We start from the raw sequence: 12,499 nt of genomic DNA on the forward strand, positions 1-12,499 counted from the left end.
TCTAGATTGTGAAGGGGTTGATTGTTCTCAGTGAACCATAAAAAACTTTCTTTACCTGGTGAAAGTACACTGTAGCATAATCATGGGAAAAGTTTTTATACAACAAGAAAACATGCATTAAACATGACATTGAATAAAATCCCTTTGTAAATGCTTAAATGGCCCATCGGGTAGCCAAATGTACCTGAAGCTTTGATTGTCTTCCCAGGAATATGAATTTGAAAAACCAAACATTGGCTATAAACTACTTTTGCAATTTATAAGTCAGCAGTTTCCATGGTAGCTTGATTTTTAAAGGTCAAACTTCCTCGGACTTCAAAGAACACTGGGGCCAAACAGCACCCATCAGAACCCCTGCTGAAGAACAGCAGCACAAGAGCCTGCATACATGCAAACCCCTCCCACTTTCCTATTCAACTGTAAACTCCAGATTCCAAACAATATTGGGGCCAAACAGTATTGCAACTGCAAGAGAAAATTCTAAAGAGGGCTTAGTACTAGGCCTAAGAACCTCTACCAAAGGAATCCCCCTTGGAGAGGCTGAGGTCCAGAGGATCCCCCAGAGCATCCAGAGCATCCCCCTTTAGGGTCCAATCTTAGAGCATCAGACGTCTTTGACCTTAGGTGAGAACCAGTGCCACTTTATATGTTTTCCCTCCAGAGGCAATGGCCATATTATGAGGTTTCCTTTTGTCTCTGGATGAAGGCCTTGACTTCTAGCATCCTTATAATTTGATAAGCCCATGCTTTCCCATGATTCCCATTCCACTAGAGTGATAGCCATGAACTTTAATGATAGGAAATGGAGGCTAGGTGGGTTTCTTTTGTCCTTAGCAGTAGAGTAGGGGAAGGGAAGAATTTAACACAAGGAAAGAAGGTTTAAGTCACCTGAAACACCTGTAAGCTCGCCCTGGAGAAGCTGTGTCACACATAGGGATCAGGGACCACAACCAGAAAAGACAGAAAAGTCACGTGCACACGTATGTTTATTGTGGCACTATTCACAATTGCAAAGACTTGGAATCAACCCAAATGTCCATCAGTAACAGACTGGAGTAGATTAAGAAAATGTGGCACATATATACCATGAAATACTATGCAGCCATAAAACAGGATGAGTTCGAGTCCTTTGCAGGGACATGGGTGCAGCTGGAAACCATCATTCTCAGCAAACTATTGCAAGAACAGAAAACCAAGCACCGCATGTTCTCACTCATAGGTGGGAATTGAACAATGAGATCACTTGGACACAGGAAGGGGAACATCACACACAGGGGCCTATTGTGGGGAGGGAGGAGGGGAAGAGGGATAGCATTAGGAGATATACCTAATGTAAATGCAGCACACCAACATGGCACATGTATACATATGTAACAAACCTGCACGTGGTGCACATGTACCCTAGAACTTAAAGTATAATTAAGAAAAAAAAAAAAAAGAGTCCTTCCCGCTTCTGGGCAGGGCAACTATCCCCATTCACGCCTTGGCCTTCAAGGCAGCACTGGAGAGTAGCCCCCAGCCAGAAACCTGCAGTCGCCTGCATGTCTAGGCGCTGCCTACCAAGGATCCCAAGTTGGAAAGGAAAAGAAAAAGAGAGAGATTCCCCTGTATGGAGCAGAAAAGAAAAGGGAAAGAAGAAAAATAAATCCCAGACTTCGGGCTTACCTCCTGGCTGGCTTGCCAAAATACGTTACCAGTGAAGAGTGTCCAGGTTCTTGGCGTGTTGAACAAGGAATTGGGCAAACACAAACAAAGCAAGGAAAGAATGAAGCAACAAAAGCAGAGATTTATTGAAAACGAAAGTGCATTCCACAGAGTGGGAGCAGACCGGAGGATAGGGGCTCTCAAGAGCCCGGTTTCAGAATTTCCCGGGGTTTAAATACCCTCTAAAGGTTTCCCACTGGTTACTTGGTGTGCACACAACGTAAATGAAGTAGGAGCCCGAGATCAGTCTGAATGGTTGCAGAAAGCATCAACAGGAGGTTGAAGTGAAGTTACAAAGTTATGCCTTATTGCAAACATCTGATTGGTTGCAGAAAGCGAAGTTACAAAGTTACACCCCTATGCAAATGAAGACTTAGCCCTGGAGACTGGCCTGATTGGTTGTGGGAGGGGACCAATCAGAGGTATTTTCAGTTTTTCATCTGTCACTTAGGAAAGGAGAGGTTGCAAAGGAAGTGGCCTCTGGTCCTTTTGTTACTTGAGTGTGGCAAGTTGGGGTTTTCCTCCAGACTCTTATTCTCCCGCCCCAGAAGGGAGAGAAAACAGCCCGGGATAGGGGTGAGGGGTCTTCCCGGGAGTTGTGGGGTTGTGTTACCAGTGCCCCACCTCCTCCAGAGCCAGCAGACGCCCCAGAAATGAAAAACTAAAGCTGGAAGGTTTAGCGATGGAGCAGGATCAACTTACCAGCTCGCGCTGCTCCCTAGAAGCTGGATTCTTTGCAGGTGCAAGCACACCCCAGATGCCAGCGTGGGCCCTTGAGCAACGGGAAGTGAAAAACCTACGAGAACAGCTCTGAGTGATCTCTAGGGAGATCTCGTTTCATTTTCATCCATGTTTATTTTCTAAGACAAAAAGGAAAAAAGGTAATTTAAAGAAAACAAAGAACAAAGGAACTTGTCGAGGCGCAGGCTACAGTCCGTCGGCTCACTCTCCACAGAGTGTAAAGAATGTGAATCCTTTTCTGTTTTCCAGCCCTCCTCGTCCCGCCCTCCGGCTGCCCATTTCCCAGAGTGGCCTGCATTTCTATTGGGCAGTTGGCGCTCCGGAAGTGTCCACATTCTTTATTATCGACTCTGCGCCTTTGCGCAATTGTCACTATTTTGGTTCATCAAAATTGAAGAAATACTAGGCTTTCTTACCATGCCCTTAAAGGGGTGACTCAACCTTTCCAGCTTTCCTCGCATTCCCAGAGCAGCCTTGCTGCCTTCTTGCTTTTTTAAAAGCACAGTGGCCACCAGGAACCAAGTCAGAGCAGCTGTGGATGAACAGGAGAGGACAAAGGTGCAAGGAGCGGATTGCTCCAGGAGAGACAGATTCAAATACCTAACCCTGGCAGTGTAGGGAGCATCTTGAGGTCATTTGGGAGATCCCTTTAGTTGAGATGCTCCAAGGGTTGGTCTCGCTGGATACAGCCCTCCTGCCACTTTACTTTCCTTTAGCCCCCTTATTATGGTAATTACGGTAATACATGTTTTTCCTGCTCACTTGTCTGAGAATTGGTGTCTCAATACATAGCTTTTGAAATGTACACAGGCCAAAATGACTCATCACAGGGGAATTTGCAAGTCTGAGTTGCTCCTTCTCCGCAAACTCCACCTACCCCACTCTGGACTGCATTAACTGCCTACTGCCTATTCTAAAATCTTAAGGTACCTAGGAAGAGTACCTATTCACATTAAATAACGTAAACATTGAAAGCACATAGCTGTGCTTTTCTTCATCTCATCTGATCCAGACACCAGCCCTACGGATACAGTCTTATCGAAGTGAAAAAACTATTCTTCAGTCATTGGCTTAGAAAATGCTAGTGTAGGCTGGGAGCAGTGGCTCATGCCTACAATTCCAGGACTTTGGGAGGCCGAGGTGGGTGGATCACCTGAAGTCAAGAGTTCAAGACCAGCCCAGCCAACATGGTGAAACCACGTTTCTACTAAAAATACAAGAAAAGTAGCCGGGCATGGTGGTGGACCCCTGTAATGCCAGCTACACGAGAGGCTGAGGCAGGATAATCACTTGAACCTGGAAGGCGAAGGTTGCGGTGAGCCAAGATCACACTACTGCATTCCAGCCTGGGCAACAAGAGCAAAATTCTGTCTTGGGGGAAAAAAAAGAAAAAGAAAAACAGAAAGAAAGAAAAAAGAAAAAGCTAGTGCAGGCCAGGTGTGGTGGCTCACGTCTATAATCCCAGCACTTTGGGAAGCCGAAGTGGGTGGATTCCCCTAGCTCAGGAGTTCAAGACCAGCCTGGGAAATATGGTGAGAGGGCATAGTGGTGTGTGTCTGGTAGTCCCAACTACTGTGGTGGACTAGGGAGCGGGTGGGAGCGCTGAGGCATGAGAATCGCTTGGACCCCAGGAGGCAGAGGTTGCAGTGAGCCAAGATCACACGGTTGCACTCCATCCCAGAGCAAGGGATTCTATCTCAAAAAAAAAAAAAAAAAAAAAAGAGAGAGAGAGAGAGAGAAAGAAAAAAGAAAATGCTAGTGCAGGGATTTTCCCAGAATACCAGGATGGCTTCCAAGGCAGAAACAAAAAAGATTAAGAAGTTGTTCCCATGAGAATGTGTGTGGCAGGCATGACATATCAGATCAACTTGAAATGGAAAATGCATATCCCAAAAGACCCCTCAGAAGTGAGAAGAGTAAAAACATTCACAGAACTTTTAAATTATGTTTTTATTAACTATTGAGTAGAAATAAGATAATATTTATAGAATATGTATAAGGTATAAAGAACAAAAGTATGAACGTCTGTCAACCCCTTATGTGGCTAAAGATTATTAACAATAAGCCTCTCCTCAGAGGTAAAACACCATATCAAAGTTTACATTGAACGTTGTGTTGCTATTCTGTATAGGTTTTTTTTTTTTTTGGCGGGGGGCTTGGGTTTTTTTAACCCACTGCAGCCTTAACTCCCTGGGTTCCAGTGATCCTCTCACCTCAGCCTCCCAATTGCTGGGACTACAGCACACACCACCAAACCCAGCTAATTTTTAAATTTTATTTTATTTTATTTTATTTTTTTGTAGAGCCAGGATCTTGCTATGTTGCCAAGGCTTGTCTCTAACCCCTGGGCTCAGGTGATTCTCCTGCCTTGGCCTCTGGAAGTGCTGAGATTACAGGTGTGAGCCACCATGCTGGCCTGCTGTTTGTTTATGCCGTAAATTCCCTTTGTTGATTTCCAAAAGTGTTTTATACTTCTAATTTGCTAAGAGTCTTTATCATGAATGGATGCTGAACTTTATCAAAAGTTTTTTCATCTATTCAGATGATCATGTGATTTTTCTCTTTTGAACTCTTTTTTTTTTTTTTTTTTTTTTTTTTGAGACGGAGTCTCGCTCTGTCACCCAGGCTGGAGTGCTATGGCCGGATCGGATCTCAGCTCACTGCAAGCTCCGCCTCCCAGGTTTAAGCCATTCTCCTGCCTCAGCCTCCCAGGTAGCTGGGACTACAGGCGCCCGCAACCTCACCCGGCTAGTTTTTTGTAGTTTTTAGTAGAGACGGGGTTTCACCGTGTTAGCCAGGATGGTCTCGATCTCCTGACCTTGTGATCCGCCCGTCTCGGCCTCCCAAAGTGCTGGGATTACAGGCTTGAGCCACCGCGCCCAGCTGAACTCTTAATCTGTGGTGAATAACACTGATTAATTTTTTTTTTCTTTGAGACACGGTGTCAGTCTGGCACCCAGGCTGGAGTGCGGTGATGCAGTCATAGCTCAGTTCAGACTCAAACTCCTGGCCTGAAGGATCTTTCCTCCTTCAGCCTCCAGAAAGTCTGGGATTACAGGAGTGAGCCACCTCTCTGGGCCTGATGATTGATTTTTTAATGCCAAAATCAACGTTGAATTCCTGACTTAAACCACCCTGGTCATGATGTATTATCACTTTTACATATTGTTGGATTTCCTTTACTAAAACTTTGTTTAGAATTTTTCATGTGGATATTTGAGTGACAATGACCTGCAATTTTCCTCTCATACTTTACCTACCAGACTTGCTATCAAGATTATGCCAGCCTCATGAAATTAGTTAGGAACTGTTTCCTCTTTCTAGGAAAGCATTTGAGTGAAACTGAAATTCTCTCCTCCTTAAACTTGCTAGTTAGAACTCGCTGTGACAACGGTTACAGAATTTCTGCTTTGATCCATGAGTTAAACACTTTTTTAATTCCAAAAGATATGAACATTTTTCTAGTCACTGTTTTATTACTAGTTTCTAATGTATTTGCATGTGGGGTCAAAGAATGTGATCGGTATCAGTTCTTTGAACTCTTTGAATAATTACTCTTTAATTAGAAAAAAATCTCAAATATTATGCATTCAGAAGCAAAAACACCCCACAGACATACACACACACACACACACACACGCACGCACATACATACAAGTTATTAATTACAAAAAGCAAATTGTAACTGCACAGTAGGGAAACCTGGCAGACGCCACCTTATCCAAATGATTGGAGTTAACATCATCAGGAATGGAACTAATCACTATCGAATGCCTTCTAATACCATGGACTGAGAACCATAACAGCCCTTCTATGGTATTCGTACCAAAAATGCATAACCTGAATCTAATCATGAGAACACATGGAATGACCCAAAATCAGATACTCTGCAAAATAATAGGCCAGTCCTCTTCAATAGTGTCAAGGATATGACAAAGACTGATTAGCATCTCCAGATTAAATGAGACTTAAAAGAAATAAAAGCTCAATACAACGCATCATCTTAGATCAAATCCTGGACCAGAATTTTTTCTCTTGTGCCATAAAGACACTTGTGGCACAACTGATATAATTCAATAAGGTCTATAGATTAGATAATAGTGTTAATTTACTGATTTTGATGATGGTGCTATAAATATCCTTCTAGGAAACACCCACTGAAGTATTTAGAGGTCAATGGGAGCCCTGTCCACTACTTACTTTCAAATATCTCAGGAAGAAAAATGGTAGAAAGAGGCACAGGGACAAGGCGAGAGAAGGCTGCGTCAAGATCATCTGTGGTCAAAGGCCTCTGGGCACACTGACATCCAATACCCAATTTTAAACTTTTGATTGTTTTATTATTATTTTGTTAGAGATGGGGTCTTACTCTAATGCCCAGGCTAGGATGCAGTGACTTGATTATCGCTCACTACAACCTTGAACTCCAGGAATCAAACGATCCTCTCGCCTCAGCCCTCTGGAATAGCTAGGACTGCAGGAGCACACCACCACACCCAGATAATTTTTTGTTGTTGTCTTCTGGAGTAGCGTGGGGTGGGGGGGGCGGTCATGCTGTGCTACCCAGGCTGGCCTCATAGGATCCTCCCACCTCAGCCTCCTGCTAATATGTAATTTAAATATTTGTCTTTCACTATTCTCAAGGCTTTACTAAGCTTTGTTGAAAGTAGGCCCAGGTGTTGACTGTTAATTTGTGAAACAAAAGATGTGACCTCTTTCCACGCTTGAGATTCAGAGGAGCAGAAGAAGTTTAGTGAAGTCATTATGTCAAGCCAACTAGAAACTAGCAGAGGTCTTGGTACAGCACTCCATAGCAAGAAGTGGCCGGAGACTATGAGGACAGATCTGTGAAACACGGAAGCATTCCTGGAATTCTCAGAAATCTTAATGGAAATAATCTAGGTTTGTTTGTTTGTTTGTTTGTTTGTTTGTTTGTTTTAAAAAGGAGGGAGCTAAGTGAGGGTATACAGGAACTTTCTGTACTATGTTTGCAACTTTTCTGTTCTTCTAAACTAAAATAAAAGGCTAATTTAAATTTTAAAAGCATTTTGTTTCATTTTACAATGGCTGGGTAGATTTTCAGATCTTTAATGAAACAGGTCCTGTATGATTAGAGCCAGATCACAGAGAGAGGCAGGCACCCATCAAAACCCAATTAAGCCTGACACAGTGGCTCATGCCTATAATCCCAGCAATGGGAGGCTGAGGCAAGAGGATCACTTGAACCCAGGAGTTCAGGGCTATAGTGAACTATGATCACACCACTACCCCCCAGCCTGGGCAACATAGTGAGACCTTTTCTCTTTAAAACAAAAATTAAAGTTAATCTTGCTTAACCTTTTACTGGCTCATTTTTGGCTGTGTCATGGAGTTGTTGGCCTCAGTCTTCTCCTTTTCCTCCATTTAATCATTTATTTTACAGAACCTTTTTTTTTCCAGTTTAATGAGACACAAACTCTCAATTTTTTATTTAAAACAGAAATGTAATAAACATATAAGCTAAACATTTCCTCGTTAATATGAAAAAAGAAAGCATTAGTAATCCTGTTTGGTCTAAACAAAAATTCATAAGTGTTTATACATTTTAAAATATGATACTGTTTCAAATATTACTAGGCCAATAAATCATATAGAGAGACTCAACCAGTCAGAATTAGACTTTTAAAGAATTACTCTCAAAGGCTGAAGTAACTCCAAAGACCAGGGAGTTTACTAAGAACATTTACAAAGATAGAGTTTTGGTGCTGGGCTATATCTCATTTAATGCAACCAGAAGAAAGAAATATTTTTCTCCTTATTTTGCTGATCCGTCAGTTTTTGCTCAAGTTAGAAGAGCCTACAATTTCAAGGCTAGATAACCGCAATTCCATGAGTTAACACAAGTAAGAGGAAGACCGGCAGAAGAGTTCAAAACTTATAATATGGAGGGAAATCAGTCAAATAGGATTACTCATAAATGGAATACTGGGCATGTAGTTTCTTAATTTTCATTAGTTATGCAAAATTTTATTGTTAGTATTTAGATTAGTGTTTTAGAATGTTTTGTAGAGACTGAAAAGCAAATAAGTAATTGCATTAGCATTGTTAAGTATCAGTGTTTTTAGTTTGATGAATGATCATACAGCTGTGTTCTCAGGCTGCAATAACAAAACACTACAGACTGGGCGGCTGAACCAACAGAAATTTATTTCTCACAGTCTGGAGGCTGGAAGTCCAAGACAGAGGTGCCAGCGGGGGGTGGTTCATTATGAGGCTTCCCCTCCTAGCTTGTAGGTGGCTGCCATCTCTCTGTGTGCTCCTATGCCCTCTTGTCTGTGTGCACAGGGAGGAAGGGAACAAGTTCTCTGGGGTCTCTCCCTATAAGGACACCAATCTTGGCAGATCAGATTCTCCACTGTGACTATGTGTAACCTTAATTACTTCCTTAGCAGCCCCAGCTACACACTGAAGGCTGGGGCTTCAGCATGGGAATTTAGGGGTGAGAGTGGGACACAAACATTCAGTCCATAACAGTGGCCCACCAAACTATGAAAGCAGATAGAAAAAAAAATCACAGTTCAAGAATGACATAAAACTTAAGTAGGTATGCTATAGATTAATGCATAGAGCTAAGCTGAGATGTTACAACATAACAACATAAACTCACTGCTTTTTTTCTTCTTCTTTTTGAGACAGAGTCTCACTCTGTTGCCCCGGCTGGAGTGCAGTGTCATGATCTCAGCTCATTGCAACCTCTGCCTCCAAGATTCAAGTGATTCTCATGCTTCAGCCTCCTGAGTAGCTGGGATATAGGCATGCACCACCACGCCCAGCTACTTTTTGTATTTTTAGTAGAGACGGGGTTTCTCCATGTTGGCCAGGCTGGTCTTGAATACCTAACCTCAGGTGATCCACCTGCCTCAGCCACCCAAAGTGCTGGGATTACAGGTGTAAGCCACTGTGCCCGGCCAACACTTATTGATTTTTAAAGACAATCTTTCCCAAGTTCGTTCACCTTAGGGCTGATATACACCTTCAGAACCAGATTTTGGTCTCTAATATTAACTTCTACTAAAAGCCAGGATTTTCTCTTGGCCTATAATTTTCTGTAAAGGTACCATTAATGTTCACTATTACAATTAAGCCTTGGTCTGGGTCATTCTGAGAACAAGCTCTGGAGATCACAATTTTAAGGATTAAGTAATCATAACGATATTCTTTGTTCTGACAAAATTATTACTCTGACAGTGACTGAATTATCTTGGGACTCTCCCAAGCCCTAAATGAATACAGCAAAGATAAATGTCAAGAATTCAGGAAACAATTGCTTCTGCTAGGCCTGTAAGCTACTAACAGACCATGCTTCTGCAGAAAACGATTCTGGACAAATTTTTAAAAGCAACAAACTACATGAAGTCACATAAAAAAAGAACTCCAGCCTTGGAGGAAAGGTCACAGGCTGAGTTTCTTATTTTTATGGCTTTTACCCAGACTGCAAGACACAGATATGCATTGTGCAGGACAGCTAAAGTTCCTTTAGAAAACTTTAAAGTTTCTTTCTGACTGGAAGAGTCAGGGGTCAGAATGGGGGGCAACCACCGCTGGTGAAAAGAGCTGGGGGAGGAATCTCTGAAAGGAGAGCCAGAAATGGGGGAGCTCCAAACTCTTTGTGTCAGCTCTGTCCAAATCTCTAACCGACTTGTGAACTAAAAAGAAAGGTTTCTACCATCAGCAGACTGTCACCCATAGACATGTACATAGCATTTTGGTTTGAAGTTCTTCATACTAGTCACTTCACAGAAAAATATATAGGTGTTGTTTTGCCCTGGAAGCCAGACAGATCAGAATATTGGGTAAGATAGCTGGGTCAGTTGTCCTTGGATGGATCCCAAACACTATGTTCCTTTCCAGGCCTGAGAATCGCCGGACACTGTCCAAAACAATGTGATCACCCAAGATATCAGACGCGTCACTGAGATGCACAATCCTTTTCTTCCTCAGTGCTTTCAAGAGCTCATACCAATAGCGTTCCACTTCTCTCGTGGTGCTGACAAGCACAGCAACATCCTTAAGAGAATAGCCCCTTTCAAAGAAGAGCCTGCAGGTGTCTGCCACATAGGTCACTATTTGCTCCACAGTCCAGTTTTCAATAATTATTTTGCTACCTGAAACACCTGGAGCCCATTTAGCTTCACTGAGAATTGCCAGATACCCATGGGGGATATTAACTGAAGGATTTTCTATGATTCGTTGCATTTCTTCTTGTATGTACTCGGCTATTTCATCTGCATTGCGGACTACTCTGGTGAGCTCTTCCCTTGGATACTGTGCTGAGAGAAGGGGAAGGCCACTACGACTTAAGTGGCTGGTCTGAAAGTAGTCCAGAAAGATCCAGAGAACTCCTGGACAATCTTTTTCTCTCTGAGTGATAGTTTTTGCCTTCCCATACCAGTCCCCATCTTCAGTACGGAAATTCTGAGCTTCGTCAATGATGATGTGTTGAATGTGATCAAAGTATTCTCTCATGAAAGTTTTCCGGGTCTCTGCTTGGCAGATATTTTTATCACTGTAAAAATTAAAAGAACACACTCAGGTTTTCTCTAAAAAAACAAGGGGAGAAAATGATTGTATCATGTTCCTCTGAGCACAGTATGTTATCACAGATCATTTAACCACTCAATTGTCAAGGACGAAGGTGACTTAGCAGAGAATATAAAACCAGATTAAATAATACTTAAAAACGGAAGATCCCACTGCTTACCTGATAAAGTTCCTCAGAGGCTGGTTTTCGCAAACATAGAGAATTCTCTCTGCCTCACAGTGAAACACATTCCTGATCTTCTCCATGATCTTCATGGCCATGATGGTCTTCCCTGAGCCAGGTAAGCCATGGACAAACAATTCTCTGTTCTTGCGGAGGTTTTTGGAGAATATCTCATACTGCTGGGCTGTGAGCAGATTTAAAACCTCACAGCCAAGCTGGTCACTCAAGAGAGACCTGAAGCCAAGCAAGACAATCACGAGGGACTGCAGCAGGGCTTCCATGTGCTGGGTGCCTGCAAGGCTATAGGATGCGGGGTAATCCATCGGAGACACTGCAGCCTCCAAGGCCTCTGCACTGCTCTCAGGACTCAGGCAGAGGACCTTGGCCCTGACACACACCTTCCCGGTGTAGCTCCCCACGTTCACCAGGTTCTGCTTCAAAGTAAAGGCGGTGCGAGTGCAGTAGTCCTGGCCCTCTGCATCCTGCTCCCTGAGGACGGTGTAGAGAATGGGGGTGCTGTTCTGTGCTATCAGCAGTGCATCACAGATGACTCCTGGCTTCTCCTGCAAGTTCAGGTCCACAGCCCAGCTTCTAGAGAGGATCACAATTCCCTGGGAGAAAGGTTGCACTTGCTTGTTTATTAACTCCTCTAGCCCTTCATGCTGTGAGGACAGCTCCTTCCAGAGGGACTCTGGAGTATATCGCAAATGTCCTGGTGAGACTAGACATGAAGAAAATAGAAAGATGTTTTCACTGTGTTTGTGTGATTTTGTATGAATCACATGTTACGTTTAAAAGGGAGAGGAAAGCCCCCCAAAGAATCGTACACTTTAACAGAAATTCCTTCTGGTGCATCTCTTTTTTTTTTTTTTTTTTTGAGACGGAGTCTCACTCTGTCACCCAGGCTGGAGTGCAGTGGCGCGATCTCGGCTCACTGCAAGCTCCGCCTCCTGGGTTCACGCCATTCTCCTGCCTCAGCCTCCTGAGTAGCTGGGACTACAGGCGCCCGCCACCACGCCCAGCTATTATTTGTATTTTTAGTAGAGACAGGGTTTCTCCATGTTGGCCAGGATGGTCTCGATCTCCTGACCTCATGATCCGCCCACCTCGGCCTCCCGAAGTGCTGGGATTACAGGTGTGAGCCACCGTGCCCGGCCTGGCGCATCTCTCTTTAACCCACATCCTACAAATCTGGTAAAACGAATGATGTCACCCTTCTATGTATCTCATGGACAGTGGAGCATGTCAACTGAAATGTAATTTACTGAGCCTGAGAAAGTGAAAGCTGTATATTCAATTACTCTTGCATCT

General features: G+C 43.3%; 2 protein-coding genes across 5 annotated transcripts in view; both read right to left on the reverse strand.

The window, feature by feature from the left end:
* Positions 1-2,848, reverse strand: part of SLFN12 (schlafen family member 12) — a 28,113-nt gene extending 25,265 nt beyond the window's left edge. Inside the window, exon 1 of one of the 2 annotated variants that reach the window (XM_023190826.2) lies at positions 2,407-2,848. The gene's annotated coding sequence lies outside the window, so the exon portion shown is untranslated. Of the gene's footprint in view, positions 1-1,665; positions 2,348-2,406 lie in introns of those variants that run through there. The other variant, XM_023190827.2, reaches the window with a different exon arrangement.
* Positions 2,849-7,342: 4,494 nt separating this feature from the next.
* The window catches only part of SLFN13 (schlafen family member 13), a 73,124-nt gene continuing 67,967 nt past the window's right edge, over positions 7,343-12,499 (reverse strand). For 2 of the 3 annotated variants that reach the window (XM_023190831.1, XM_023190832.1), the window contains 2 exons: positions 11,186-11,909; positions 9,115-10,990 (listed from right to left, as the gene is read on the reverse strand). In XM_023190831.1, the coding sequence (XP_023046599.1) occupies positions 10,219-10,990; positions 11,186-11,909 (1,496 nt within the window). In that variant the 3' untranslated portion in view covers positions 9,115-10,218. Of the gene's footprint in view, positions 10,991-11,185; positions 11,910-12,499 lie in introns of all 3 variants that reach the window. The other variant, XM_023190830.1, reaches the window with a different exon arrangement.

Source organism: Piliocolobus tephrosceles, chromosome 16 (assembly GCF_002776525.5).
Source record: "Piliocolobus tephrosceles isolate RC106 chromosome 16, ASM277652v3, whole genome shotgun sequence".
Classification (NCBI taxonomy): Eukaryota; Metazoa; Chordata; class Mammalia; order Primates; family Cercopithecidae; genus Piliocolobus; species Piliocolobus tephrosceles.